This window comes from Terrapene carolina, unplaced genomic scaffold (assembly GCF_002925995.2).
Source record: "Terrapene carolina triunguis isolate 2854851 unplaced genomic scaffold, T_m_triunguis-2.0 Scaffold67, whole genome shotgun sequence".
Lineage (NCBI taxonomy): Eukaryota > Metazoa > Chordata > Testudines > Emydidae > Terrapene > Terrapene triunguis.
The window spans coordinates 2,686,061-2,713,601 of record NW_020664418.1 but is presented as its reverse complement, the minus strand read 5'-3'; the positions used below and the strand labels follow the sequence as shown (position 1 = coordinate 2,713,601).

At 46.2% G+C, this 27,541-nt stretch overlaps 1 protein-coding gene across 3 annotated transcripts in view; it reads right to left on the bottom strand.

The window, feature by feature from the left end:
* The window catches only part of TBC1D24 (TBC1 domain family member 24), a 71,220-nt gene that overhangs the window by 17,564 nt on the left and 26,115 nt on the right, over window positions 1-27,541 (bottom strand). For 2 of the 3 annotated variants that reach the window (XR_003369630.2, XM_024200501.3), the window contains exons 2-3: window positions 25,279-26,313; window positions 20,381-20,422 (exon numbers count right to left, since the gene is read on the bottom strand). Coding sequence is in view for 2 of the 3 variants with exons in the window: in XM_024200501.3 (XP_024056269.1) it covers window positions 20,381-20,422; window positions 25,279-26,237 (1,001 nt within the window). In the remaining variant the exon portion in view is untranslated. The remainder of the gene's footprint in view (window positions 1-20,380; window positions 20,423-25,278; window positions 26,314-27,541) is intronic. The other variant, XM_024200502.3, reaches the window with a different exon arrangement.

The following is a 27,541-nucleotide window of genomic DNA, read 5'->3' as shown; positions in this document are numbered from 1 at the left end:
ATTTTGGAAACCTGATGCGGCCCTCAGGCCAAAAAGTTTGCCCGCCCTTGTCCTAAAGGGTCTGGTTCTATCCAAATAAAAGGACAAAGGCCTGCATACAGCCAATGTATGCATTGTGGATTCAAAGGAGTTTGCATGCAGTTTAGGAAACAAGGTTGGTAGGTGTATAGGTTTGTTGATGTGGAATGACTAATGTACCTTTGGAAGAAATTTGGGGTGAAGTTGGAGGGTAACCTTGTCCTTAAAAAATATTGTGTCGGGTGGGTCTGCCATGAGAGCTACTATTTCTCTTGCACGTCTGGTGGAGGTGATTGCCACTAAGAATGCTGTTTTCATAGAGAAGCGTAAGAGGGAGCAAGTGGCTAGGGGCTCGAAAGGTTGTTGCGTTAAACAGGTTAGTACTAAGTGAAGGTCCCACGGAGAAGTAGGAGGTTTAATGTCCGGGTATAGGGATTGGAGCCCTTTAAGAAAGCGCTTGGTGATTAGATGAGAAGTACTGTCGATTTTGTCGTGAAAGGTTGCAATGGCAGCTAAGTGGACTTTGATGGAGCTGAAAAAAAGCCGGACTGCTTCAGGTGTAGTAGGTAATCAAGTATGGCCGGAAGATGTGCGGAAGTGTCAAGAATTTGGTTGTTCGAGCACCAGTGTATGAATCGTTTCCACTTTTGGAGACATGTGGTGTGAGTAGATTGTGTTCTGCTATACAAGAGTACTCTTTGAACCTGTTCAGAGCATACTAGTTCGCTTTGTGAGAACCATGGAGGAACCAAGCTTTGAGGTGAAGCATGGATAGGTTGGGGTGGAGAAATCGGCCGTGTTGTTGCGATAGGAGGTTCGGAGTGAGAGGCAACGAAATTGGTGGACAAATTGACATTCTGGTGAGGAACGGATACCATGGTTGTCTGGGCCACGACGGGGCAATCAGAATTACCGTGGCACAATCTGTTTGTATCTTTGTCGGAACTCTGTGGAGAACTGGTATTGGGGGAAAAGCATACATTAAGTGTTGAGCCCATAAGATCAGGAATGCATCTCCTAGGGAATGTTTGCCCAATCCCGCTTTGAAGCAAAAATCGGGACATTTCTTGTTCTTCGCAGTTGCGAAGAGGTCCAGGGTTGGATAGCCCCAAACACGGAATATATCGCGTATGATCATGTTGTTTATCTCCCATTCATGATCCCAGGGAAAATGTCTGCTTAATTCGTCCGCAGTTGGTATTCAGGGCCCCGGGAAGATAGGCGGCTGATATCCAGATGTTGTTTGCGAAGCATCAATTCCAGAGCTTCATGGCTTCTGTGCAAAGCGAGTGAGATCGAGTCCCTTCCTGCCTGTTGACATAGAACATGCATACGATGTCGTCTGTCATTATCCGAACATGTTGGTTCCAAATGAATGGGAGGAAGTGATGGCAGACATTGCGTATGGCTCGCAGTTCTAGGACGTTTATGTGTAGGGAGGCTTCGGTGGAAGACCATAGCCCCTGGGCTGTGTGGTGGGACATGTGTGCTCCCCATCACATGAGGGATGCATCGGTAATCATTATGAGTGATGGGGAGTCCAGGAGAAAAGGGACTCCTGAGCAGAGGTTGGAGGGAACTGTCTACCATTGGAGGGAGTCTTTGACTCTGAAGGGTATGGATAGAAGCTTGTTTAGAGCGTGTATGTTCGGTCTGTAAACTGTGGCCAACCAAGCTTGGAAGCACCTCATGTATAGACATGCATTTTTGACCACAAAAGTACATGAGGCCATGTGGCCTAACAGTTGCAGGCAGTCTCGTCCAGTGACCGGGGGACTGTTGTGAAGTTTTGTAACCAGGAGTTTTCTGGTGTTGAAATGATCAAGCGGGAGAGACGCTATTCCCGTTCGGGCATCAAGGTGCGCTCCAATGAACTCCAATTGTTGGGTAGGAGATAAGGTGGATTTGTTTTTATTTATTTGTATGCCAAGCGAAAGGAAGCAAGCGACGGTAAGCTGCGTGGATTGAAGAGCTTCGTTGAGCGTTGAGGCTTTGAGGAGACAATTGTCAAGGTAAGGAAATATTATAACCCCCTGTTTTCTGGCTAGGAGTTTGGAGAAAACTCGGGTGGCGGTAGATAGGCCGAAGGGCAACACTCTGTATTGAAAATGTGTCTAACCGAGGGTAAAACGAAAAAAACATCTGTGGGCTGGGTGAGCAGTCACATGAAAATAGGCGTCCTGTAGGTCGAGGGCTGAAAACGAATTGCCCTGCTCAAGCACTGGGATTATGGTGGTGAGGGTAACCATTTTGAACTTTTGCTGTTTGATAAATTTGTTTAGCAGCCTGAGGTCGAGGATCGGTCGCCATCCACCGGTTTTCTTTTCTGTTAAGTAGTAATGGGAATAGAAACCTTTCCCTCTGTGTTGTTCGGGCAGAATTTCCACTTCCCCCAATTGAAGGAGATGTTGTACTTCTTAGAGGAGCAGTTACTCATGAGAGGGATCCCTGAAGAAGGATGGGGTGGGGGGGTGGGAGGGAAGCGGGGAGAGGAAAGAGATGGAATAGCCAACTGTGACGACCTCTAAAGCCCACTTGTCGGTGGTAATATTTCGCCATTGATGGGAGAATGGGCATAGGTGGTGACCAAAAATAGGGGCAGGTGGTGTAAGCGCTGAAGTGGGAATATTGTTTTCTATACCCTTGACCAAGGCTTCAAATTTGCTTATTGGTCGGAGGGGGTTGAGACGCTGCTGAGGAGTTGGGACAGTGGCGTTGGTATTTGGGTCTCTGGCGTTGTTGTTGTTGCTTGTGAGATCAATGGAATTGCTGGGTGTATGTGGGGTAGCGTGGTCACTGATAAGGCTGGTATCTATATTGTCACCTTCTGGTTGTAGGGGTTTGAATTCCTAGAGAACGAAGAGTTGCCCTGGAGTCCTTCATGGAGTGGAGTACGTCATTCGTGGTGGAGGCGAATAGTTTGTCACCGTCGAAGGGGAGATCCTCAATGGTACTCTGGACCTCCCAGGGAAAAGAAGAGGACGAGAGCCATGACCCTTGGCACATCATGACTGCTGTGGCAGTGGACCGTGCCACGGTATTGGCCACATCAAGGGCAGCTTGAAGAGCAGTGCAGGAGAAGATTTGTCCCTAGGAAACTATGGCTGTAAACTGTTGTTTCTTTTCTTCTGGAATGTGATCAATAAAGTCCATGAATTTATTGTAATTTTTGTGGTCGTATTTTGCTAGAACGGCTGTATAATTAGCAATGTGAAATTGCAACATGGAAGAAGCGTATACCTTACGTCAGAGCAGATCTAATCGTTTACTGTCCTTGGTGGAAGGGGTGGAGCGGGGAAACTGGTGTTTGTTCTTTTGGTTAACCGCATCTACTATCAGCGAGTTTGGCGCTAGGTGAGTAAAAAGGAATTCTAAGCCCTTGGAAGGAATAAAGTACTTCCAGTCTGCTCGCTTACAGGTAGGCAGGCTTGCAGCCGGAGTTTGCCAAATGGCCTTGGCAGGTTCTAAAAGGGCTGTGTTGATAGGTAATGCAATTCTAGAAAAAGAAGAGGGCTGCAGGATGTCGGTTAGCTCATGCTGCTGTTCAGGGACTTCCTCCAGGTTAATTTGTAGCTCACTGGCAACTCTTTTAAACAGGTCTTGAAATTTTGAGAAGTCGTCCAAAGATGTCGGAGGAGGAGGAAGCAATGCTTCATCAGGTGGAACAACTGGTTCTACCGGGTTAGAGGCAGGCCGTGCTTGCTCTTGCGGTTGTGACATGGCTGCCTGGTGTCTGGAGTCAGTAGGAGGGTTGTCAGCTGGTGGTACCAAGCAGGTCTCACGCCTGGCTGCAGTGGTAAAAATGAGTGTGGTCCTGAGTATAAGGAGCCCATGGAGCCCAATATTGCCACTGTGGTGGGAGGGAATGGGTGGTGCCATCCAGGGATTCACGCACCATGGGGCAAGACCCTCGGAGTAGGACCAGGCAGCTTTTCTATGACCTCTCTTGATGGCTGTGGATGGGAGATCTGATAAGGTGAAAATTCTCCCTGCAGCCCAGACTCCTCATCACTGTAGGAAAGCTGTGCAGACCTTGTCTGAGTGTCTGGAGAGAAGTAGGTGTTAAGTAGGGGTGACTGCAAGATAGGTGACACCAACAGGTCCCTTGAGTGTGTGAATTGCGGTGCTGCAGTGCCTCTGTGAGGGGAGCGCTGAGCAAGAGGAATTTGTTGTGAGGCGGGATTCCTCTGCACCGGTGTCCTGAGTGTTCTGTCACTGCTGGCTAGCTCAAAGGCTGACGGTGCCAGGAGAGTGAGAGGAGCCTGCGGGGGGTCAGGCAGGCTAGTATGCGTCAGCACCGCTTCCATTGCGGTACTGAACAGTGCCGTGTGAGAGGCAGGCAACTGAAAGCCTGAAGCCTCGGCACTGGAGGTTAGTGTGACTGCTGCAGCCGCAGGCGGGTTTCACCCGGCGCATCAAAGGTACTCAGCCTGGGGAGCGCGGGGAGGGAAGGAGTACCTGGAGAAGTCTTATCCTTGTGAATACCCTTTGTGGGTGAGAGAGACTGATTTTTTTTTAAGTTTTGTTTTGTCTCTTTGAAGCAGGGGGGCTGTGGTGTATAGCAGAGTCGGAGCCCAGGTCTGAGGCTGGTCCGAGAGATTTTTGCAGCAGGAGTAGTTTTAACCGCAGCTCCCTGTCTTTGCGTGCCTTGGATTTTAATTTGCTGCAATGGGCACATTTTTGGGGGATGTGGGACTCCCTGAAACATTTAATACATTTAGAGTGGCCATCTGAAAGAGGCCACTCTATCATTACAGTTAGAGCAGCGCTTAAAAACTGGAGATCCAGGCATGTCGGAAGCGGCTGCGCTGACAGGAAAAAAAAAGTTTTTTTTTTTTTTTTTTTTTTTAAAGAGAAGAGATAAAATAAGAGGGGAAAGAGTTGAACAGGGAGAGAAAAAATTCTCTTAACAAGTCTGCTGAGCTCCGTCTCAGGCCGGGGACGGTAGAGAAGGAACTGAGGAGACCAGTCGCGCACGCATACCATTAAGACACACTCAGCGCGTGGGGCAGGCTCTGCGCATGCGCGACCGGTACGAGTACTGCGGTCAAAATCTCAGAGTGAAGGCACAGGGACGCACCAACACCTGCAGTGGAGCACCCACAGGGACATCTCTTGAAGAAGAATCTCTGCTTTTGTTAAAAAAAAAGTTTTGCATCCTCATGGTTGCAGAGAAAAGCTTGAAAACATGATCCAAGTGCACCCTATAGGCTCAGAAACCAAAAGGCAAAGTAAAAGATCCCCAAATTTATTATTTTTTAAAATCGCATGATTTTAAAATCCACTCATGATTTGTGAACCCTTGGGATTCGCAATACAAGGATCAATACATTTACCCACCCTTTATTACCCTGGGTTAAAGAAGAAATCAATCAATCTACTCAAACCCATGATAACAGAAGATTTAAAAAGTGTTATTGCATCTGCATCTGATGGTGAAGCCAGTTATCAGTACAAGTGCCACAGCCAAGTACATCTGATGGAAGAGACACAAGGGCTCAAACAAGGTGTTAAAGGATCAGATAGCAATCAGCTGGGCCAAGCTCTGGAGAATCAATTTTGCATTCCATGAGGGTAGCTTGAGTGTGGGAAAGGGTCCCAAGTGTTTGCTAGGTTTTACAGTATTTTTATTTCAGCCATTGTTGGTTTCTTTTCTTTCCCCCACAACTTCACAGAATGCAGAGAGGACCTCATAAATAATGCACTGAGTATGTTAGTGTAGCGAGGAGCTCCCTACAGTGTGACAAATGCTACATCACTTTATGAAAATTTCTACTTGGGAGTCCTGAGTAGCCAGTCATGCATGTGCAGCATTCCTTACTAACGGCTTGCTAAAGAGTGAGATTGGGAGCTGCCCAAAGTCAGGAATCCTGGGTCACTTACTGTAGCAAGTGGGGCATCGCTAAGCTGCCTTGCTGTCAGCATTCCTAATGGGGAGGCTGAACATGTATTGGTTTAGGCACAAGTCATTTTATGAAGCTCACTAACCTTCCGATAGGAATGTTGAATGAGGCTTCCCACTTGCACTACAGCCCTGAATTCTCATCTAACCATCAAGGTACTTAGACCCCATCAGGGTGGATTTGATTTAAATCAAATTGATTTAAATCATGATTTAAATCAAATTGATTTAAATCATGATTTAAATCACTAGTCAGGAAGACTATTTAATCATGGATTTCTACATAAAAGTGCATTCTTGTTGGTTGTTATAACCTTAATACACATTCTTCACAACTCAGAGATAGATGTAGGTTTCATTTTTAGAAGGTACACACTATACATTTTTAAAGAGATCTATTTAGAAAACTTTTCAAGTAAGTTTTACAGCTATATGAGAAAATGAATGATTGTTTGGTTATTTCATTTATCAAAGGTAATTGAAGCAGATATTTATGACATCATTGGGAGGTAAACTATCTCCAATTCAACAGGTAAATCATTAATATTTGGAGGATTTTCTTGCCATACTGTATTAGGAGGAGAACATAACCAGACAGACATTTAAATTATTTTATTTAACTGAAACAACAACGTTATGCATTCTGGATTTTTTTCTTCAACAGCAAACATGTAATATTTTAACAAAACAAGCATAAGAATTTCCAAAATAGTTAAACATTCAAGTTTTTTAAAATCGTTTGTTTTTGTTAAAATTATTTAACTAAAATAGTTAAATTAAATATTTAAAAAACAAAACAAAATTAAATCAACTATGTCAACCAGTTCAACATGAAAAACTTAAAATATTGGCTTCTGTAGCTAACTCAGTTGTCTTCACCTTCATTTTCCTGTTTGTTTATAATCTGGAAAATTAAAACAAGCTTTCCTGCTTTTTCACGTTCCAAACGATTTCTCAATTTGGAATGAGTTAGTCCAAAAGAAGAAAATATTCTTTCTACACCGGCTGAAGAAGCTACTGCTGTTAAAAGTGAGATTATCACGTCAACAGTCTCTGAATCCAAGTGTTTAAGTGACATCCACCAGTTCACTGGTGTGACTTTCTTTAAAACATCAGCAGCAAACATATTTCTTCAGTGGTTCACCCTTACTCTGAAATTTATTATACTTGGCATTATGGAGGGATGATTGCTGGATGTCCATGTCATAGCCAACTCCTCTTCTTCAGCAGTTAAGGTTTGACCCCGGTACTGACTATTGAGAATATTTGCAAGAAAATGAGCTGGAGATAGTGCTTGTCCCATTCGTTTTTTTAATGCTTGTAATTTAACTCTGTCATTGCATAGTTCTCTTTTTAAGATCTCACTCAGTTCCTTCCAAATTTCAACAGCGTCAGCAATAAAATAGCTATTTTCCTGCATTTTGTTCAAGGCTACAGAAATAGGCTTCGGGGTACACAGCATGTGTTCAACATTTCTCTTAAGCCCAATGTTGAGAACTTTGGCTGTGACAGTGCCATCTATTTTTTCACGATTTTGTTCACAAACAGTCATCAGATTAGGCCAGTTCTTGATATAGTGCTCAAAACAGTCCACTACTGAGTTCCATTGCACGTCTTGTGGGAGAGTTAGCTTGGTTCCTCCCACTTTTTTCAGAGCAGCTGCTGCAAAGTGGTTGTTATGGAAGTATTTTGCAATTTCAACAATATTAGCCTTTATTTCTGGAACACTGAAGTCTTTGGCTAGGAGGTGAATCAAATGAGCACTGCAACTGTGTGTTATTAGCTTTGGACTCTCTTCACTCTCTTCTAAATAATTTCTTCTCATCTTGGATACATTTGCAGAATTGTCTGTGACCAAGCTGCGTACTAGATATTTGAATTTTTTTTCACAGTTTGTTATAGCTTTTACTGATACTTCTGGTAAGTATTCTGTTGTGTGTGCATTTCCTGATGTATCAATTGTTTCTGTAAGGAAGATATTCCCTTCTTCTGTTGTCACACAAGCACATACAACAGGATCACTGTGGACATTGCTCCACCCATCAAGACTCAGGTTAACAATTTTACCCTCCAGACCTTTTGCACACTGCTCAATTTCTCTTTATTCAGCAATTTGCCTGCGACATCTGCTCTGTTGGGTGGACTGTATCCTGGTCTTAATGACTGAACCATGTTAATGAAGTGTGGGTTCTCAATCATACGGAAAGGAAAGCTTGTTGCATAAACAAACCGGGCAATTTTTTCATCAATTACCTCTTTTTGTAATCTGCTGGTTCTTATCACAAACTTATCTATGGTTGTTTCTGGATTTTGGAGATTTTTTTTTTCTTTTTGCTACAGGTAATATACTGTGGCTATGTGACATACATGATGTGACTGAAACAATATCACTGGCAGATAACTCTGAAACTATAAAAAATGATGGTGATCTTGAAGGTGGATAGTCTTCAGAATCCTGTATGTTGAGGATGGATTCTCCTAAACAAAATAAGTCAATGCAGTTATTTAATTATTATTACCATATTGCTCATTTAGTATTACTCACTGCATTCACTGACACTCAGTACTACTCAGAACTACTTTAAAAGTGAAATTGTAAAAGGAAGATCTGCCTAGTTTATTTTTTTTAATCACAACTGCATCTAAAATGATAGTACCGTAGAGTAACAACTGTATTTTTTGCTCAAACATGAGAATTCAAGAATAGTCCAGAAGGAAGACAGGCAGTCCTTAAGAAAGAAGTATGAAATAAAAAAGTTTACCAACCTGAAGATCCTGCAAGTTCAGACATGTTCCTTTTATCATCTTCAACGCAGCTTCCTCCTGAGAAGGAACACTTCTCATGATGTTGTTTCATTCGGACAACCAGGCCTTGCATTTCTTTGTTGCACTATTTGCATTTTGCATGCATGCCTGTCTTAGCCAGAGATAGAGGAACTTCATTAAAATATTCCCAAACTGAGTCTCTTTTATGGCCTGCTGCCATTATAGGTGTGACAGGTTGGATCACAGAAACCCCCTTGGGAACTGCCAACTGATGTGCCAAGACAACTTCTGCCCCTGCTTTCCCTGCCAGCTTGGGACTCCAGCACCCCTTCTTGTTGAGCCAGACACGCCAGTCTGCTCCAACACAGACCCAAGGTCTGAACCAGATGTCCCAAAGCTGCAGACTTAGCTGAAAACAACTTGAGAAGTGTTCCGGTCTTTAACACTCAGATGCCCAACTCCCAGTGGGGTCCAAACCCCAAATAAATCTGTTTTACACTGTATAAAGCTTATACAGGGTAAACTCATAAATTGCTCGCCCTCTATAACACTGATAGAGAAATATGCACAGCTGTTTGCCCCTCCCCAACCCCCCGGTATTAATACATACTCTGAGTTAATTAATAAGTACAAAGTTATTTTATTAAATACAGAAAGTAGGATTTAAGTGGTTCCAAGTAATAACAGACAGAACAAAGTGAATTACCAAGCAAAATAAAATAAAACACGTAAGTCTGAGTCTAATACAGTAAGAAAAGTGAGTACAGATAAAAACCTCACCCTTAGAGGAATTCCAGTAAGCTTCCTTTTACAGACTAGTCTCCTTCTAGTCTGGTCCAGCAATCACTCACACCCTCTGTAGTTACTGTCCTTTGTTCCCGTCTCTTTCAAGTATCCTAGGGGGTGGAGAGGTTCTCTCTTTAGCCAGCTGAAGACCAAATGGAGGGGTCTCCCAGGGGTTTAAGTAGATTTTCTCTTGTTGGTGGAGACCCCCTCCTCTCTCCTATGCAAAGTCCAGCTCGAAGATGGAGTTTTGGAGTCACATGGGCAAGTCGCATGTCCTTGCATGACTCAGTTTTTACAGGCAGCAGCCATTGCTTACCTGCTACCTTGAACGTCCTCATGTAAACTTCTTATGTGGATTGGAGCTTTCCAAGATTCATCGTCCTTTAAGTGCTTCTTGATTGGGCACTTAATTTGCACATTTCTTTCTCAAGAAGCTGACCAAATGCTTTACAAAGGCTACTTAAAAATCAAGCCAGTACACAGGCAATATTCATAACTTTGAAAACAAAAATGATACATGCATACAAATAGGATTAATAGATTCAGTAGACCATAACCTTTACAGAGATATGTTACATGGCATATGTAGCATAAAACATATTCTAGTTATGTCATATATACATTCATAAGAATATTTCCATAAAGCCTCATGGGTTGAACCGTCACAATAAGTTTTCCCTTCTAGTGAGAAAATGGTATGGTAGATCTCAAATCAATGAAGGCTACACTCAGAAAGACCTCAAGACTTCTGGAATATGCTGCTCAAACAGTTTCACTTTTGTTTCTACTGCCTGTCCCTCCCTTCTCACATTTATCTCCAGACTTCTTCTCCTTGTCCAGATCTATTCCGCCCCCAACAATCTTCTATTCATTGAACTTTTTGAAACTTTGCACTTTTACAGAGAGGTAAGGGATTGACTCTGTGTATACAAATTTGCAGATGGACAATAGAGTTGAGGTCTGTTATTTCTCACCTCTATATATTATTTATTTATTTAAAAACATTTTTGCTGTTAACAAGCATGTTATCTCTGGAGACACAAATCCACGGTTTGAGAACTGCAAAACTACGCATCTCTGATGGTATCTTCTAGACCAATGGTTCTCAAACTAGGGCCGCCGCTTGTTCAGGGAAAGCCCCTGGCGGGTCGGGCCGGTTTGTTTACCTGCTGCGTCCACAGGTTCGGCCAATCGCAGCTCCCACTGGCCACAGTTTGCTGTTCCAGGCCAATGGGGGCTGCAGGAAGAGCGGCCAGCACGTCTCTCGGCCCGCAACGCTTCCCAGCCTCCCATCCACCCTCCTTCTTCCCAGGGGTAACACGGGAACCCTGCTTCCCACCAGGTTTAAACCCCTCTGTCTGTAGTTTGTTTGCAATAGATGCTTGAATTTGCTCAAATTGATCAACTAGAGTAGCCATCTCCTCCACAATTTTTACCTTTTTGTCCCATAAACACTGTTTCACATAATCTCTACATATACTCAGGAAACGTTCCTGAGCAAAAAGATCACATTCTTTCAAAGCTTGTAACACCTTTTCCCTTTACCTACTTATCCATCAAATCTTTCATTTGGTTTACATGTGTCACATTACTCATCCCAACAACCCTCTTAAGGCTTCAAAATTTTACCCTATATGTTTCAGTGTAATCTGAAACTGTTTTAAAACCATTTCCTTGAATTTACCATAATCTGAAGCATCTAGAGATGCTGGCATCTTATTGAATATATCCAGAGCTCTCCCAGACAACTTTGCAACCAAAATGGGCATCTTTTGGTCCTCAGGAATCTCATGAAGTACACACAGCCTCTCGAAGGTGATGAAATATTCAACAATGTCTCGCTGTATGTTCCCATTTGTGGATTTTTGGAGAGGTGGGACTCCCTAGTGTGCAGGGGTTCTGATTCTGCTTCTCTAGCAAGTCCAGTTGATGCGTTCCTTCTCCTCCATGGCTAGTTTCTGGGCTTCAATTTCTTTGTCAGCCTCTATCTTCTTCAGTTCCAAGGCTCTCTGGTGTGCAGCTTCTCGCCTGGCATTCTCTGCTTCTATGGCTCTTCGGTATGCAGCTTCTTGTGCATCAATTTTCACCTGTTTTAATTCCCTAAGTCTTTTGTGTTCTTTCCCCCTCTTCTGCCTGCAATCTGCACAGCTCCAGCTTCTTACTAGTTTCACTTTCACACATTTCCCTGCTTTTCTGACCCTACTTCCCTTTCCCGAAATAAGCAAACAGAAAATAAACTGGTAACCACTTTGGCTGATCTCTAGCCACCACACTTAAATCTCACTTAAAATCACCACCAGTGTATGAAGTGCAAATCTCACTCAAGACAACAAGCTGTGCATTTAATCCTGTACGACTACGCCACTGTGACGGGTTCCCCCTCGGCGTGCCACCTGGAACTGGGATATCACTGAGCCCTCTGACTCACCAGCCTGGGCTCCCTCTTATACTGTGCTGCTGTGACAAGTTGCAAAGCTCTCCAGCCTGCACTTTCACCAGCATTCATACAGGCAGGGACACACCCAGCTGCAGTTATACTCAGACTCTCTAACCACCAGCTTCCCAGCCTGGGACCCCAGAGCAGTACCGTCCTGCCCTGGTCAAATCTGGCCAGTATATGGGTTTAATACCTGGTCCGCCTCTCCATCAATGCGAAGAGAACAATGCACACTTGTGGTAACCAAGCAGAGATTTTCCTCAAGCACTCTAGTCAAAGCTCACTGGTGTAGATTAAAACAAAACAAGTGAATTAAGTACAAAAGACAGATTTTAAGTGATTATAAGGGATAGCAAACAGATAAAAGCAGATTACCTAGCAAATAAACAAAACACGCAAACTTAAATTAATATACTAAATAGATTGGATATGAATTAGCAGATTCTCACCCTGAGAAATGATACAAGCAGGCTGCAGATTCTTAAAGGACAAGCTGCACTTGCTTTACAGCTTGGAATCCCCAGGTTTCTCATACACAGGCTAGAAATCCCTTGAGCCTGGGTCAGGCACTTCTCCCAGTTCAGTCTTTGTTCCTCAGATGTTTCCAGGAGCCTTCTTGGGTGGGGAGTGAAGAACCCCTGATGATGTCACTCCCTGCCTTATATAGCTTTTGCATATGGCGGGAACCCTTTGTTCCAAAGCTTGGGTCCCAGACCAGTCTGTGGAAAAATACTGACATCTCAAAATGGAGTCCAGCATCATGTGGCCTGGTCACATGTCCTTGTAGAGTCAGAGCAGCCATCACTCACAGGCTGTCTGTGGAGTTCTCAGGAAGGCTCACCAGGTGGGAGATAAGCTTCTCCTGAGGCCTATTGTTCTCCCTAATGGCCCATTGCCCTGAATGGGCCCTTCCCAACCAGCTATCTAGACTGAAAGCATCTTGTCTAGTGGGCGTTATCCAGGTGTAACTACATTTGAAATACAGATACATAGTCAATATTCATAAATTCAGATACAAAAATGACACATGCATACAAATAGGATAATCATACTCAGCAAATCATAACTTTTCCAATGACATCTCTCATAACCCATCATGCATAAAATGCATCATGATTATGTCATAATCATATCACTATGAAGAATATGGGGTGCAGTGTCACACACACCACTTAAAGAAAAGACGGTTACTCACCTTTGTAACTGTTGTTCTTTGAGTTATGTTGCTCATATCCATTCCAATTAGGTGTGTGCGCGCCGCGTGCACAGCCATCGGAGAACTTTTACCCTAGCAACACCCGGTGGGTTGGCCGTGGAGCCCCCTGGAGTGGCGCCTTTATGGTGCTGGATATATACCCTGGCCGACCCAGCGCCCCCTCAGTTCCTTTTTGCTGGCTACTCCGACAGAGGGGAAGGAGGGCGGGTTTGGAATGGATATGAGCAACACATCTCGAAGAACAACAGTTACAAAGGTGAGTAATCGTCTTTTCTTCTTTGAGTGCTTGCTCATATCGATTCCAATTAGGTGACTCCCAAGCCTTACCTAGGCAGTGAGGTTGGAGTGAAGTACTGTGGATTGTAGTATCGTCCTACCAAATGCCGTATCATCTCTGGCCTAATAATGGCATAGTGTGAGGTGAACGTATGCACTGAAGACCAAGTAGCAGCTCTGCAGATCTCCTGGATTGGCACCTGGGTCAGGAAAGCTGCTGATGAGGCTTGAGCCCTCATGGAGTGAGCGGTGAGATGGGGGGGTCGGGACCCCGGCCAGATCATAGCAAGCACGAATACATGACGTAATCCAAGAAGAGATCCGCTGGGAGGAGACCGGAAGACCCTTCATTCGGGCTGCTACCGCGACGAAGAGCTGCGTTGTTTTCCAGAACGGTTTCGTACGTTCAATGTAAAAGGCAAGAGCCCTACGAACATCGAGGGAGTGAAGCTGCTGTTCCTGACTATTGGCGTGAGGTTTTGGGAAGAAAACCGGAAGGAAGATGTCCTGGTTGATATGAAAAGTCGACACCACCTTGGGAAGAAAGGCAGGGTGAGGTCGTAGCTGCACCTTATCCTTATGGAAGATCGTGTAAGGTGGTTCCGATGTAAGAGCCTAGAGCTCAGAGACACGCCTCGCTGAAGTGATAGCAACGAGGAAAGCTGTTTCCAAGAGAGGTACAAAAGGGAACATGTGGCCATAAGTCTTGAGAGGACCAAGTTGAGATCCCACGTGGGTACAGGCTGTCGTACCTGTAGATATAGACGGTCCAGGCCCTTGAGGAACCTACCAACCATGGGGTTGGTGAAGACAGATCGGCCATACACTCCCAGGTGGAAAGCTGAGATGGCCACCAGGTGAACTCTGATAGATGATATCGCCAAGCCCTGCTGTTTCAGGTCCAGGAGATAGTCTAGAATGAGAGGCACGGACGCTTGAAAGGGAAGTGTGTCGTGGAGAGAGCACCAGCATGAGAATCACTTCCATTTAGCCATATATGCAGCCCGAGCGGAAGGTTTCCTGCTGCCCAACAGGACCTGCTGCACCAAACGAGAACAGAGCAGTTCAGAGTGGCTCAGCCATGCAAAATCCACGCTGTGAGGTGGAGGGACCGCAGGTCGGGGTGACAGAGGTGGCCGCAATCTTGTGTGATCAGGTCCGGAAAGAGAGGCAGAGGAATCGGGGCGTCCACCGAGATCTCTAAAAGCGTGGTGTACCAATGCTGCCTGGGCCACGCTGGGGCAACCAGAATCAGTCATGATCTGTACCTGTGCGCCTTGATCAGGACCTTGTGTACAAGGGGAAACGGCAGGAAGGCATACAACAGCCTGCTCATCCATGGGAGTAGGAAGTTTGTGAGAGAGCAAAACGCCAGGCACTTCCGGTTGCTGCGCGAGGCAAACAGATCGACCTGGGGAAACCCCCACTTTAGGAAAATGGAGTGGATGACATCGGGGCGGAGTGACGACTCGTGGGATTGGAAGGACCTGCTGAGGTGGTCTGCCAACGTGTTCTGGACCCCTGGGAGAAACGACGCCACCAGGTGAATGGAATGGGCTATGCAGAACTCCCAGAGTTGAATGGCCTCCTGACAGAGGGGGGAGGAACGAGCCCCCCTTACTTGTTGATGTAGAACATGGCCGCGGTGTTGTCTGTGAGGATCGCCACACAACGACCATGCAATCGCTCCTAAAAGGCTTGGCATGCAAGATGCACCGCCATCAGCTCCTGTACGTTGATATGGGGAGAGAGATCGGACGGGGTCCATAGGCCTTGCGTCTGGATGTCCCCGAGGTGAGCGCCCCATCCCAGGGCTGACGTGTCCGTGACGAGGGACAGGGAGGGCTGAGGGGTGTGGAAGGAGACTCCTTCGCATACCACCCTTGGGTCCAGCCACCATTGGAGGGAGGCCAGGACCCCTTCCGGAACAGTGACCACCAGGTTCAGGCTGACTCGACCTGGGCGGTAGACCGATGCCAGCCAGGCCTGAAGCGATTGGAGCTGAAGTCTGGCATGTCTGGTCACGTATGTGCAGGAAGCCATATGACCCAGGAGACTCAGGCATGTTCTTGCCATCGAGATTGGGAAGCTTTGAAGGCTCCAGATAAGGCCCGTCAGAGCGTGGAAACGAGCATCCGGCAGGAGGGCTCGGGCATGCAGGGAATCTAGGACCGCCCCGATGAATTCTATTCTCTGGGTTGGTTCTAGAGTGGACTTCGCCGCATTGATGAGAAGACCTAATCAAGAAAACGTGTCCGTGACCACTTGAACGTGGGAGTGCACCTGTTCTTTGGTGCAACCTCTGATAAGCCAGTCGTTGAGATACGGGTATACCTGTATCCGTCTCCGAAGAAGGGAGGCTGCCACGACTGCCAAACATTTGGTGAACACCCAGGGGGCCGTGGAAAGGCCGAACGGAAGGACCGTGAACTGGTAGTGTTTGCGGTTGACCATAAAGCGGAGGAAGCGTCTGTGTGCCGGATGGATTGCTATGTGGAAACATGCATCCTTCATGTCGAGGGCAGCGTACCAGTCTCCAGGATCCAGGGAAGGTATAATGGTACCCAAGGACACCATGCGGAACTTCAACTTTACCATGAATTTGTTGAGTCCGCACAGGTCCAGGATAGGCCGAAGCCCGCCCTTTGCCTTGGGTATTAGGAAGTAATGGGAGTAAAACCCCTTGCCTCTTAGCTCCCTTGGAACTTCCTTGATCGCCCCCATGGACAGGAACGTTTGAACCTCCTGAATGAGGAGTTGCTCGTGAGAAGGGTCCCTGAAGAGGGACGGAGTGGGAGGGTGGGGAGAAAGAAAACTGGAGAGAGTATCCCCTTTCCACCGTGCAAACAACCCAATGGTCCGTGGTTATAAGGGACCAAGCACGGTGGAGATGGGATAAATGATTCAGGAAGGGTGGGGTAGGATCTTGACCGAGGTCTGGTACATTGTCCTCGAGCAGCCCTTCAAAAGTTCTGCTTAGGGCCCGCTGAGGGCTTGGAAAGGCCTTGGCCCTGGCTTTGGCCAGGTTGGTGGTTGGAGGGTTTCCTCCTGGTATTACGCCCCCGCCTCCTATAGAAGTCCTGCCTCGACCAAGGAGGGGGATAGGAGCATTGGGGCTGATGCTTAAATGGCTTCCGCTATGCAGCCGGTGTATGCAACCCCAGCTATCGCATTATGGCCCTTGAGTCCTTGAGGCTCTGAAGCCTCGAGTCAGTTTTGTCTGAAAACAGGCCCTCTCCATCAAAGGGAAATCCCGTAATGTTTGCTGAAGCTCCGGTGGTAAGCCGGAAGTCAGCAGCCAAGATATACATCTCATCGCAATGCCCGAAGAGAGGGTCTGAGCGGCAGAGTCTGCGGTGTCCAATGAAGTCCTCACCACCGTCTTGCCCTCTTCCACCAAGGCCCAAACTCCTCTCTGGACTCCGAAGGAACTAGGTCCTTGAACTTTAACATGGAGTTCCAAGAGTTATAGTTGTATCAGCTCACGAGTGCCTGCTGGTTTGCGATCCGGAGCTGAAGACCGCCCAAGGAGTAGACTTTGCACCCAAATAAATCGAGGCGTTTGGCCTCTTTCGATATGGGTGCTGGGGCTTGCTGACCATGGCGCTCCTTCCCATTCACTGAGGCCACCACCAGTGAACAGGGCTGTTGATGTGTGTATAGATAGTCATATCCCTTGGAGGGGACAAAGTACTTCCGCTCCACCCCTTTAGCAGTTGGAGGAATAGACGCAGGCGTTTACCAGATTGTTCTGACTGTGGTCTGAATGGTCTGGATGAGCGGTAGGGCCACCCTAGATAGGGCCTCTGCGGACAAAATGTCAACCACAGGGTCCTCCACCTCTATAACCTCCTCTGCTTGGAGGTTCATATTCCGCGCCACCCTACATAAGAGATCCTGGTGGGCACGGAGGTCTATTGGGGGGGGACCCGAAATAGCAGGGTCTGCCACCGCCTTATCAGGTGAGGATGAGGAGGCGGCCACAAGAGGAAGAGGATCATCTGGGCCCTCTTGGTCAGCTGTGTCTTGGAGTCCTGAGCCCACGATCTCAGTGTCAGACCCGGAAGCGGGGTTGGAAGAGGGTCTGGAGCCTGGATGGATGGCGCTGGACGGCTGATGGTGACCTCTGGCACCCGCGGCTCGGAGGGGGCTGAACAAGAAGCCCCTGACGGAGCATCCTGGGCCTGGTGGTACGCCCAGGGAGTCCAAAAGGGCCATTGGGTAGACCCTTGGATTGGACCTTGTCCCTGCGCCTGCCAATGAGCAGCCCCTGAGTTCAGAGTGCTGTGATCCAAGTGGTGGCAGTCGGATAGACGCGACCCCACATCCGACTGTCGAACGAGAGGCGGAGCGCGATGGCCACGGTGGTGCTGAGCGGGTCTGCGAAGATGGAGAGCGATGCCGCGAGGGGGAGCGGTGCCGTGACCTAGATCGGTGCCGGGATCTAGACCTAGTCCTTGATGGTGATCGTTGTCGGGAATGGTGTCTGGACCGAGATCTGCTCCTGGACGGTGACCGGCGTACAGAGCAGTGCCGAGAACGGTGCCGTGAGTCTGATCGGTGCCATGAAGGAGAGTGGTGCAGGGACTGCAAGTGGCGTCAGGAGCGGGAACAGTGCTGGGAGCGGGAACGGTGCTGTGGCTCAACCGACAGTGCTGAGTGGATAAGGGCCGGCTTGCCCTGGGATGGGACCACACGAGCAGGGACCGGTGCCTTTGTCTGCTGAGGGGATGCCGATGCGGTCATAGCAATCAGGTCCCTTGCAGCCGCAAATGTGTCTGGAGTCGATGGCAACTGGACTTCAACCACGCTATGCGTCGGGGAGTCCAGACGCAAGGGACTCAACGGCTCCGCTCTCTGTGACAGAGTCAACGGTGCTGAAGTCGGCACTTGTGCCCCTGGCTGCTCCTCTAAGGGACGCGGCGCCAAGGGCGGGTCCAGGGAGGCTGGCGTCTGCTGAGATGGGCCAGCCTCTTCCGGTCTACGGTGCCACTTCTGACCAGGCAAGTGGGACCGGTGTCGGACCGATGATGTCAGCTGCGGTGCCGGGGAACGCCGGTGCCGCGGGTCTCTATCAGAGTTCGACCGTGGTGCAGCTCCTACTGTTGCTGCCGGGGCGCTGCGCACCGAAGCACTCAGTGCCAGGTTTTGGTGCGGTGCTGGAGGTTGAGGGCTAAGAGCCGCCTCCACGAGGAGCCGTCGCAAACGAAAGTCCCGCTCCTTTTTAGTCCGGGGCCGAAAACCTTTGCAGCTCCTGCTCTTCTCAGTCTGATGAGATTCCTCCAGACACTTTAGGCAAGAGTCATGAGGGTCGCCCATTGGCATGGGCTTGGAGCAGGACGCACAGGGTTTAAAGCCTGGAGCCTTGGGCATGAGCCCAAGCTACTGGTGGGGAGGAGGGAAGATCCCTGCCAACCCGCTAAGTAAAACTATGTACACTATAACTATATAAAAACTCTATAACTGTACTAACTATTAACACTGTTGAGAGGAAAAATGCTAGGGAGAGTGGAGAGCAGCAAAGCCGAGCTCCACAGTTCCAACGACCGTCACGGACGGTAAGAAGGAACTGAGGGGGCGCTGGGTCGGCCGGGGTATATATCCAGCACCATAAAGGGGCCACTCCAGTGGGTTCCACTGCCGACCACTGGGTGTTGCTAGGGTAAAAATTCTCCGAAGGCCGTGCACACACCTAATTGGAATCGATATGAGCAAGCATTCGAAGAAGAATTATGCGTTCTGAGTGAGTACTGCACCACTAGAAGAAGTTTCTCATTGTCATATAGGAAGAACCAGTAGTTTATTGAGAAAGCCTATTGAAGATGAATTAGCCAAGCAATTGCAATAGCCATTAGTTGGCGCTCACACTGCAAAGCTGCAGCCATTTACCAATTAAAGATTTCTCTCCTTCATTAGAGTTCTTTTTATCCTTCATGTTAGTTTGTTTACTGGAATCTGCATTGCAATTTTCTATTTAATGTGTTTAAATTACAGAAAGAAAGACTCTTACTTCTTAATTACCATACTGAAAGTGTAGCATATTCAAATATTTACAAATTTGTTAGCTTATTTACTGTTTTGGTGGGAATGTGGGTTCTCATACAGATTCATCACTAACACTGAAGTGCTTCAAGGCCACCAAAGCTCAGCAAGATCAAGCTAGCTTGCATTTCATGTATCAGCAACAGCCAGTGCAGATACCTTGAATCATTATGTTCATTAATTGCCTTGGAATATATATAAAGTGTAAGTAGCCACTGAATCACCTTTTCTCTTTCTCAAGATCTTGTATGGGGTCTGAAATCTCCGAGGACCTGTGGAAGTTTTTAAATCCATGACTTTTTCAAAATCTTCCAGAACTTGGACATGGATGAAAGTGCACTAAGTGACTTAGCACCTAGTATAGGCATGGACAAGTCATGTTTTAAAATGTTTTCCCTGCTAGGGTTAACAATGACCACATAGCATGTTTTTAAACATGAATGTCTATGACCATACTAAGAGGAAAACCAGGTTTATCATGTAAGTTATGACAGATTAGTTTAGTTTTATTGTATTGCAGTAGTCCTGGTCATGGCTAGGTGCTGTACAAACACGTTCAGTTAATACGTTTTCTAACATGGTACATTTTTTCAAGTGCAGACAAGGTATAAGGAGTCCAATCACCAACATGAGAATTTCCATCCCAAGATGACGACCCACATTTATGAATGAAATCTAGGCCTCCTGTGTGGCTGTGCAGAACAATAATGCTAGGTCAGTGGGACGGTCTCATGAACTCTCATTTGAACACGTTTATAGGTTACTTTGAACTAGTTTTGCAAGGGCATCTTCAGGAACTATTTACCTTGCTGTTTGTTGCTGCAATCAGCACTGCTGCTACCGCCCCAGCATAGGAGGGATGACACACAGCCTTTAAAAACGCAGCCAAGACAGAAGAAACGAGCAAAGCACAAACATTCAAAGTTTTTTAACCTACCTTTTAGAAGATGAAACACTGCAAACAGGAGGAGTGCAGCGGCTATGGAATTGACAGAAGGAGAACGCACAAGGAGAAGACATAAAAAAAGACAGGAAAAGAGGTCAGTGATTTCCTACAACCCCAGCAAAATGCATGGAAGGAGCCTAGGGAGAAACACAGAATAAGGTTTGAATCAAACAACGCCCGAAAAAGAAAAGAGGACGACAGGTTAACAATATTCCTCATTTAGCATCAGTTCTCCTGTTCTCCCGTCAACCCTCAGTCCGTTTCCTTCCTGCTGTGTGGTTAGATCTATCAGGATGTTAGGGGAACAACTCATAACTGCTGTGTGGCTCACTCACTATCAAGCAAGTTTGGATAAGGGAATATGAGTTCTCTCAAAGACTTGAGAGAGAGAGCTTCTGTTGCACCTGCTTTTGCCTACCTAACGTCCTGCATCAAACCTACTCCACAGTCTCTCTTCCGGAGATCATCAGAGATTATAGTATGTTCCAGCAAATGCCACAGAAAGGGTGAAAACTTTTCATTAGCCAGTGACTCTGCGTGTTGCTCTCACCTGGCGATGACAGTACTGAACCTTGCTTGTAAGAAATCTAAGACTGCACCTTTGTTGCTCTAGCTGGCTACTGATACGTCATTTCTTAGCCGAGTAGCAGCTTCACTCCCTAACACACACACACCCTCTCTCAATGAAGAACATACACACCGGCTGTCTTAACTCTTTTGTCCTTCCCCAACTGGGAGGAAACCAGTGATATACCTGACTGTCACATACTTAGGGCTTCCTCAAAAAACAGTGGTCTGGAGGCCCTGGTAACTACTAAAGCCTCCCTGTTCAAAGTTTCTAACCAACACTCCAGTAGACAGAAGCCTTGAAAGGTATGCCTAGATTGCCTGACAAGGGAAGGTTCTGATTCTTTAGGTCTGACCAACATGAAAAGGACACACATCAAGGTCTGCAGGAGAAATACAGAAAGGATGTTAACAGGATGTAGGATTCTGGGAACAAGCAGCTGGAGAGGAACATCCGCCTTATGAAGAGATGAATAGCTGCATATAAGAGCACCATCAAGGCTGGTGTTATTTCATAGGCCAACATATGACATAAGAACGGCCATACTGGGTGAAACCAAAGGTCCATATAGCCCAGTAAATCCTGTCTTTTGACAGTGGCCAGTGCCAAGTGCCCCAGAGGGAATGAAAAGAACAGGTAATCATCAAGTGATCCGTCCCCTGTCGCCCATTCCCAGCTTCTGGCAAACAGAGGCTAGGGACACCATCCCTGCCCATCCTGGCTAATAGCCATTGATGGACCTATCCTCCATGAACTTATCTAGTTATTTTTTGAACTCTGTTATAGTCTTGGCCTTCACAACATCCTCTGGCAAAGAGTTCCACAGATTGGCTGTGCATTGTGTGAAAAAAATACTTCCTTTTGTTTTAAACCTGCTGCCTATTAATTTCACTGGGTGACCCCTAATTCTTGTGTTACGAGAAGGCATACATAGCACTTCCTTATTTACTTTCTCTACACCAGTCATGATTTTATAGACCTCAATCATACCCTCCCCCCGCCCCACCCCGAGTCTTCAGTTTGGAAAAGAGACGAGTCCCAGTCTTATTAATCTCTCCTCATATGGAAGCCGTTCCATACCTCCAATCATTTTTGTTGCCCTTTTCTGAACCCTTTCCAATTCCAATATATCTTTTTGAGATGGGGTGACCACATCTGCATGCAGTATTCAATATGTGGGCGTACCATGGATTTATAGAGAGTCAATATGATATTTTCTGTCTTATTATCTATCCCTTTCTTAATGATTCCCAACATTCTGTTCGGTTTTTTGACTGATGCTGCACATTGAGTGGATGTTTTCAGAGAACTATCCACAATGACTTCAAGATCTCTTTCTTGAGTGGTAACAACTAATTTAGACCCCATCATTTTATATATATAGTTGGGATTATGTTTTCCAACGTTCATTACTTTGCATTTATCAACATTAAATTTAATCTGCCATTTTGTTGCCCAGTCACCCAGTTTTGAGAGATCCTTTTGTAGCTTTTGGGATGTAACTATCTTGAGTAGTTTTGTATTATCTGCAAATTTTGTCACCTCACTTCTTACCCCCTTTTTCAGATCATTTATGAAAATGTTGAATAGGACTGGTCCCAATACAGACCTCTGGGGGACACCACTATTTACCTCTCTCTATTCTGAAAACTGACCATTTATTCCTACCCTTTGTTTCCTATCTTTTAACCAGTTACCAATCCATGAGATTCCCTCTTATCCCATGACCGCTTACTTTGCTTTAGAGCCTTTGGTGAGGGACCTTGTCAAAGGCTTTCTGAAAATCTAAGTACATTATATCCACTGGATCCCCCTTGTCCGCATGCTTGTTGACCCCATCAAAGAATTCTAGTAGATTGGTGAGGCATGATTTCCCTTTACAAAAACCATGTTGACTCTTCCCCAACAAATTATGTTCACCTATACGTCTGACAATATTGTTCTTTACTATAGTTTCAACCAGTTTGCCCAGTACTGAAGTCAGGTTTACTGACCTGTAATTGCCAGGATCACCTTTGGAGCCCTTTTTAAAAATTGGCATCACATTACCTGAATAGCAGGATTCCTGTCATTTGGTACAGAAGCTGATTTAAATGATAGGTTACAGACTACAGTTAGTAGTTCTGCAATTTCACATTTGAGTTCCTTCAGAACTCTTGGGTGAATACCATCTGGTCCTGGTGACTTATTACTGTTTAATTTATCAATTTGTTCCAAAACCTCCTCTAATGACACCTCAATCTGGGACAGTTCCTCAGATTTGTCACCTAAAAAGAATGGCTTAGATTTGGGAATCTCCCTCACATCCTCTGCCATGAAGACCGATGCAAAGAATTAATTTAGTTTCTCCGCAATGGCCTTATCGTCCTTGAGTGCTCCTTTAGCATCTTGATCGTCCAGTGGCCCCACTGGTTGTTTAGCAGGCTTCCTGTTTCTGTTGTACTTAAAAATTTTTTTGCTATTACTTTGAGTCTTTGGCGAGCTGTTCTTCAAATTCTTGTTTGTCCTCCTTTCTATTTTCCAAGAATATGTTTCAGTAATCACAAATACAGGTTCTTCAAGGGTACCGACTCAAGCTCATTGTTCTACATAAGTGGCTGTGAGAAGATACATTAGTTATGTGTACCTCCTGATCCCACAATTTAGAAGAAGAGTGTGGAAGAGCATCTCTCCGGATTACACATTCCTGATACTATGCTCACAGGTTTCTATGGAGAGTTTTCCTTGTGAAGCACAGAAGGGTTAGTTAAGCTATTGCTGAACTCTCCAAACCTTTAGATTTGGAAAAAACAGCATTTAGGAGAGATTTCCTCCAAACAGTTGGCCTTGGGAGAAAAATGTTACTGTCACTGTAGAATTTCAGGATCTGTTTAAAGTTTATCTAAATATGTTTTTATATCATACACCACTTACCCAAGTCTTATCTTGTTGAGTTTAATATAAATATATCAAATATTGAGATAGCTGCCTAGAAAAGTGAGGCATGAAGCTGTACTCCCAGGAATTCTTTATTGCACCTGTTGTATATGCATGAGGCGCTTTCTCAGATAAGGAAGTTGGTACTGTTCTGTATTTCTTCACCATTCTGAAGCAGCGTATCATATAGTCTAGCCTGGTTAGATAGATAATCTGATCAGTTTGCAAGTTTCCTGGTTGACTCTTTCCCATATCTGATGAGAAAGCATGTTCTATAGGTTCATCTTTTGTCCCAGCCTATAGCCATTCTGTCTGTGACTGGTTTATTCCAAATCACTCATTTGTAATTAGTGATAGACAGGTGCACATCTGAACAGACTAAGACTCTACCTGTGAACCTTACAAAGTGTCCTGGGATTTTTTATAATAGGCTTTTTGACTGTAAAGCTCCTTTTCAAATATCACTTGTAAATAAAGGTCCATTACGGTTTAAATACTCTCAACTCTACTGAAAAAAAGAAACTAAATATGGCTCAACTGCACTATTAAGCAGAACATTCCCACTTTCAGATACTGTTTGCTTCTGTTACATTACATTGGTGTTCAATGCTGCAATTTCAAAACACACACTGAAACCACTGTTTATATAAAAATCACAGAAAAAATTGAATGTTCACATTTGTTTAGATGCTGTCCCTCCCAAAATAGCTTTGTTCTCAGGACTGGTTTTTTTGGTTCACTTTGTTTTAACTTAAAAGAAGCCAGAAAAATGTGCACGTCTTAATATTTGTAGTGAACATCTGACTATGGGTATGCCTACACTACCCGCCGGATCGGTGGGTAGTGATCGATCTATCGGGGATTGATTTATCGCATCTAGTGTAGACATGATAAAATCGATCCCCGACTCTGCTGTCGACTCCAGAACTCCACCATGGCGAGAGGCGGAAGCGGAGTCGGCAGGGGAGCGGCAGTTGTCCTCACGGCCAGGTAAATCGACCTAAGATGCGTAGCTGAAGTTGCGTATCTTAGGTCGCGCCCCCCCCCCCCCAGTGTAGACCTAGCCTATGTCAATAGTTAGAAGTTTGCTCCTGTGATAACAAACTGTCAAAATTGCTTCATTTCAATAATGGAATAACAGATAGATTATACGTCCTGTTATAATTTCAGCAACATTCAGACAATTTAGTACAAAGATGGAAGCCAGGTTTACATAGCTGCAGCCCCAAATGTAGTCATGTCCCCAGAAGAATGACTCCTCTGGGATAAAGATAACATGATGTGCTATCAGAGCATTCAGCCTCCTAACCGACCTTGCAGAGTTGGCTGTCCCCCTCACTAGAGAGAAAGAGCCTGTTGGTTTTGTTGGGCAGGGCTAAGTAAATAGAGCATCTGGGGGCCTTACCTCTTCTGTTTGACTGTGATGCCTTTCTGCTGTAGGGCCTTCTCATTGGCCATATGCAGAAGCTGGATCTCCTTCCGGGAAAAAAGCCGTATGGCAAAGGCTTTCTCCAGCAGCTTCTCAGGAGACACTGACTTGGCAATGTCCCTAACAAAAGCTCGAATGTCTTGCTGCACATTGTCCGACTCCATGGGCTGCCCGGCTCTCACTTTGTGGAAGACTTTGAGAAGGGCTAGTGCAATCCGATAGAGCACCTTGTAGCCCTCCACTAGGAACACATCAAAGACCCGAGCAACATACACCAAGGGCAGCTCTCCAAAGAGCCACCGCTGCCAGTCAGAGTACACCTCCAGCACGTCCTCAGACACTGCCACCATCAGCTTGTGTGCTGCCTGGCAGTACTTGTTAACCAGGTCACCAAAGGTCATACAGGAGGACTCGAATGCCAGGAATGTCTGATCAATGAGCCGCTTGGATGGGTCATTGCAGGCAAGGATGCGACAAACCATCTCGAAGCACTCTGCCTCATCCCTGCTGTAGTGGAGGAGCAGAGCCACCACAGAAGGCAGCGCTGGGCAGAATGATATGTCAGGGAACTGATTTGCAATGCAGCAGATTATCTTTCTGACTGCCCCAATGCCCTCAGCATTCAAACAGTAATTAGGCACCAGATTGTTATCCACAAACTCTGGCAATGGGAGGGTGCCAGTGTTACGCTTGCCAATGATCTTCACAACAATATCCCGGTACACGTTTGCATCTGGTGTCACTGTGCGGCATGGGATGTTGCCAATTAGCTTCAGGTATACTTTGGCTCTCAAAGAGTGATTCTTGGCCCAACAGCCCTGTCGGGCAAGCTGTTTGAACTCCTGGAAATCTGTGCAGATTAGCTCCTTTGAGTCCTGTGTCTGGATTGTGGCATCCATCTTGTCCCAATCCACAAAGCGGCTATATTCATCCATGGCTGCAGAGAATGTTTTTGCAGAAAGACAGAAGAGTAAAGACCTTATTTGGGCATTAGGGGACTCGTACTTTTTCCTGGAAGAGAAAGAAAAGAATGTTTAGCAGTTTCTCGTGAAAGATCATTTCCCATCCTCTTCAGGGCAAAGAAATTCAGGTTGCTCTGTGTTGCTATGAAGATGCTTCCCACTGCAAGCAAGTTCCCAGATGCAGATTTTTGTTTAAAATATTTTAATCCCATTTTCAAACCACAGCATGTTCTTAATCCACGTTTAACCAGTACATTCAAAAATCAGCCCAGTGTAGATTCTAAACACATTCCAATGTGCAGTTTCCCTAGTACAGCTGTTCTGGCTAGAGACGTCTCTGCAATTTGCACAAGCTCAAGTTATGTTTGCATTAACTGTGTAATGAAGAAGATGCTACCATCCTACTGATTCAAAGGCAGCCATTGTGAGGTGTTGTCTAATACCAGCCTCTCCCCTGTGATTTTAGTGGAAGGTGAAGATTACCTGGACTGTAAGCATCTAGTGTAATGCACTGGCCTGTGGGTTCGTGAGCTTTCATACATACACTTGTATGATCAAGTCACCCTCTAGTGGCTGTCCCACAAAGAGACCACCTATTATTAGCATCAGAAGAGCTCCTTTAAAAACACAGATCTTTGCCACATGATCTAGAGCTGAGCGATCAGGGTTCTAGGCCCCAACTCCTCAGGGAGGGCACACATATATGAGTTATCTAGTAATTACAATTGTGGCCTAAAGCAACTGGATTTGTTACATTCGCCAGGGACAGTCATTTTACCTCTCCATAGTAAAGCACGATGTATAGCATCATAGCTGTACAGCAATGTTAATAAATTAGGGTTACCATCCGTCCGGGTTTCCCCGGACACGTCCGGCGTTTTTAGCTTTAAATGGCCGTCCGGGGGGGATTTCTAATAAGGTAGAAATGTCCGGGATTTCCCCCTTTCCCCTCATGTAGAGTGCGGTGTGGCTGACTGGACGGCTGTGCCTGATTGAAAGCCGCTCGCAGCCACTGGGGCCTCTAGCAGCCAGAGTCCCTCCCCCTCCCCCGGTCCCTCCTCCCCCGCAGAGCAGCGCCTTATTTGTTTGGCTGCACGTGGAGCCCGCAGCTCTCCCTCGGCCTGGTAGGGGGCGGCAGGCAAGGGACAGGAAACGGGGGGTTAGATTGGTCGGGGGTTCTGGGGGGGCTGTCGGGAGAAGGGGGTGTAGAGAGCGGTTGGGGCAGGCAAGGGACAGGGAACGGGGGAGTTAGATTGGTCGGGGGTTCTGGGGGGGGC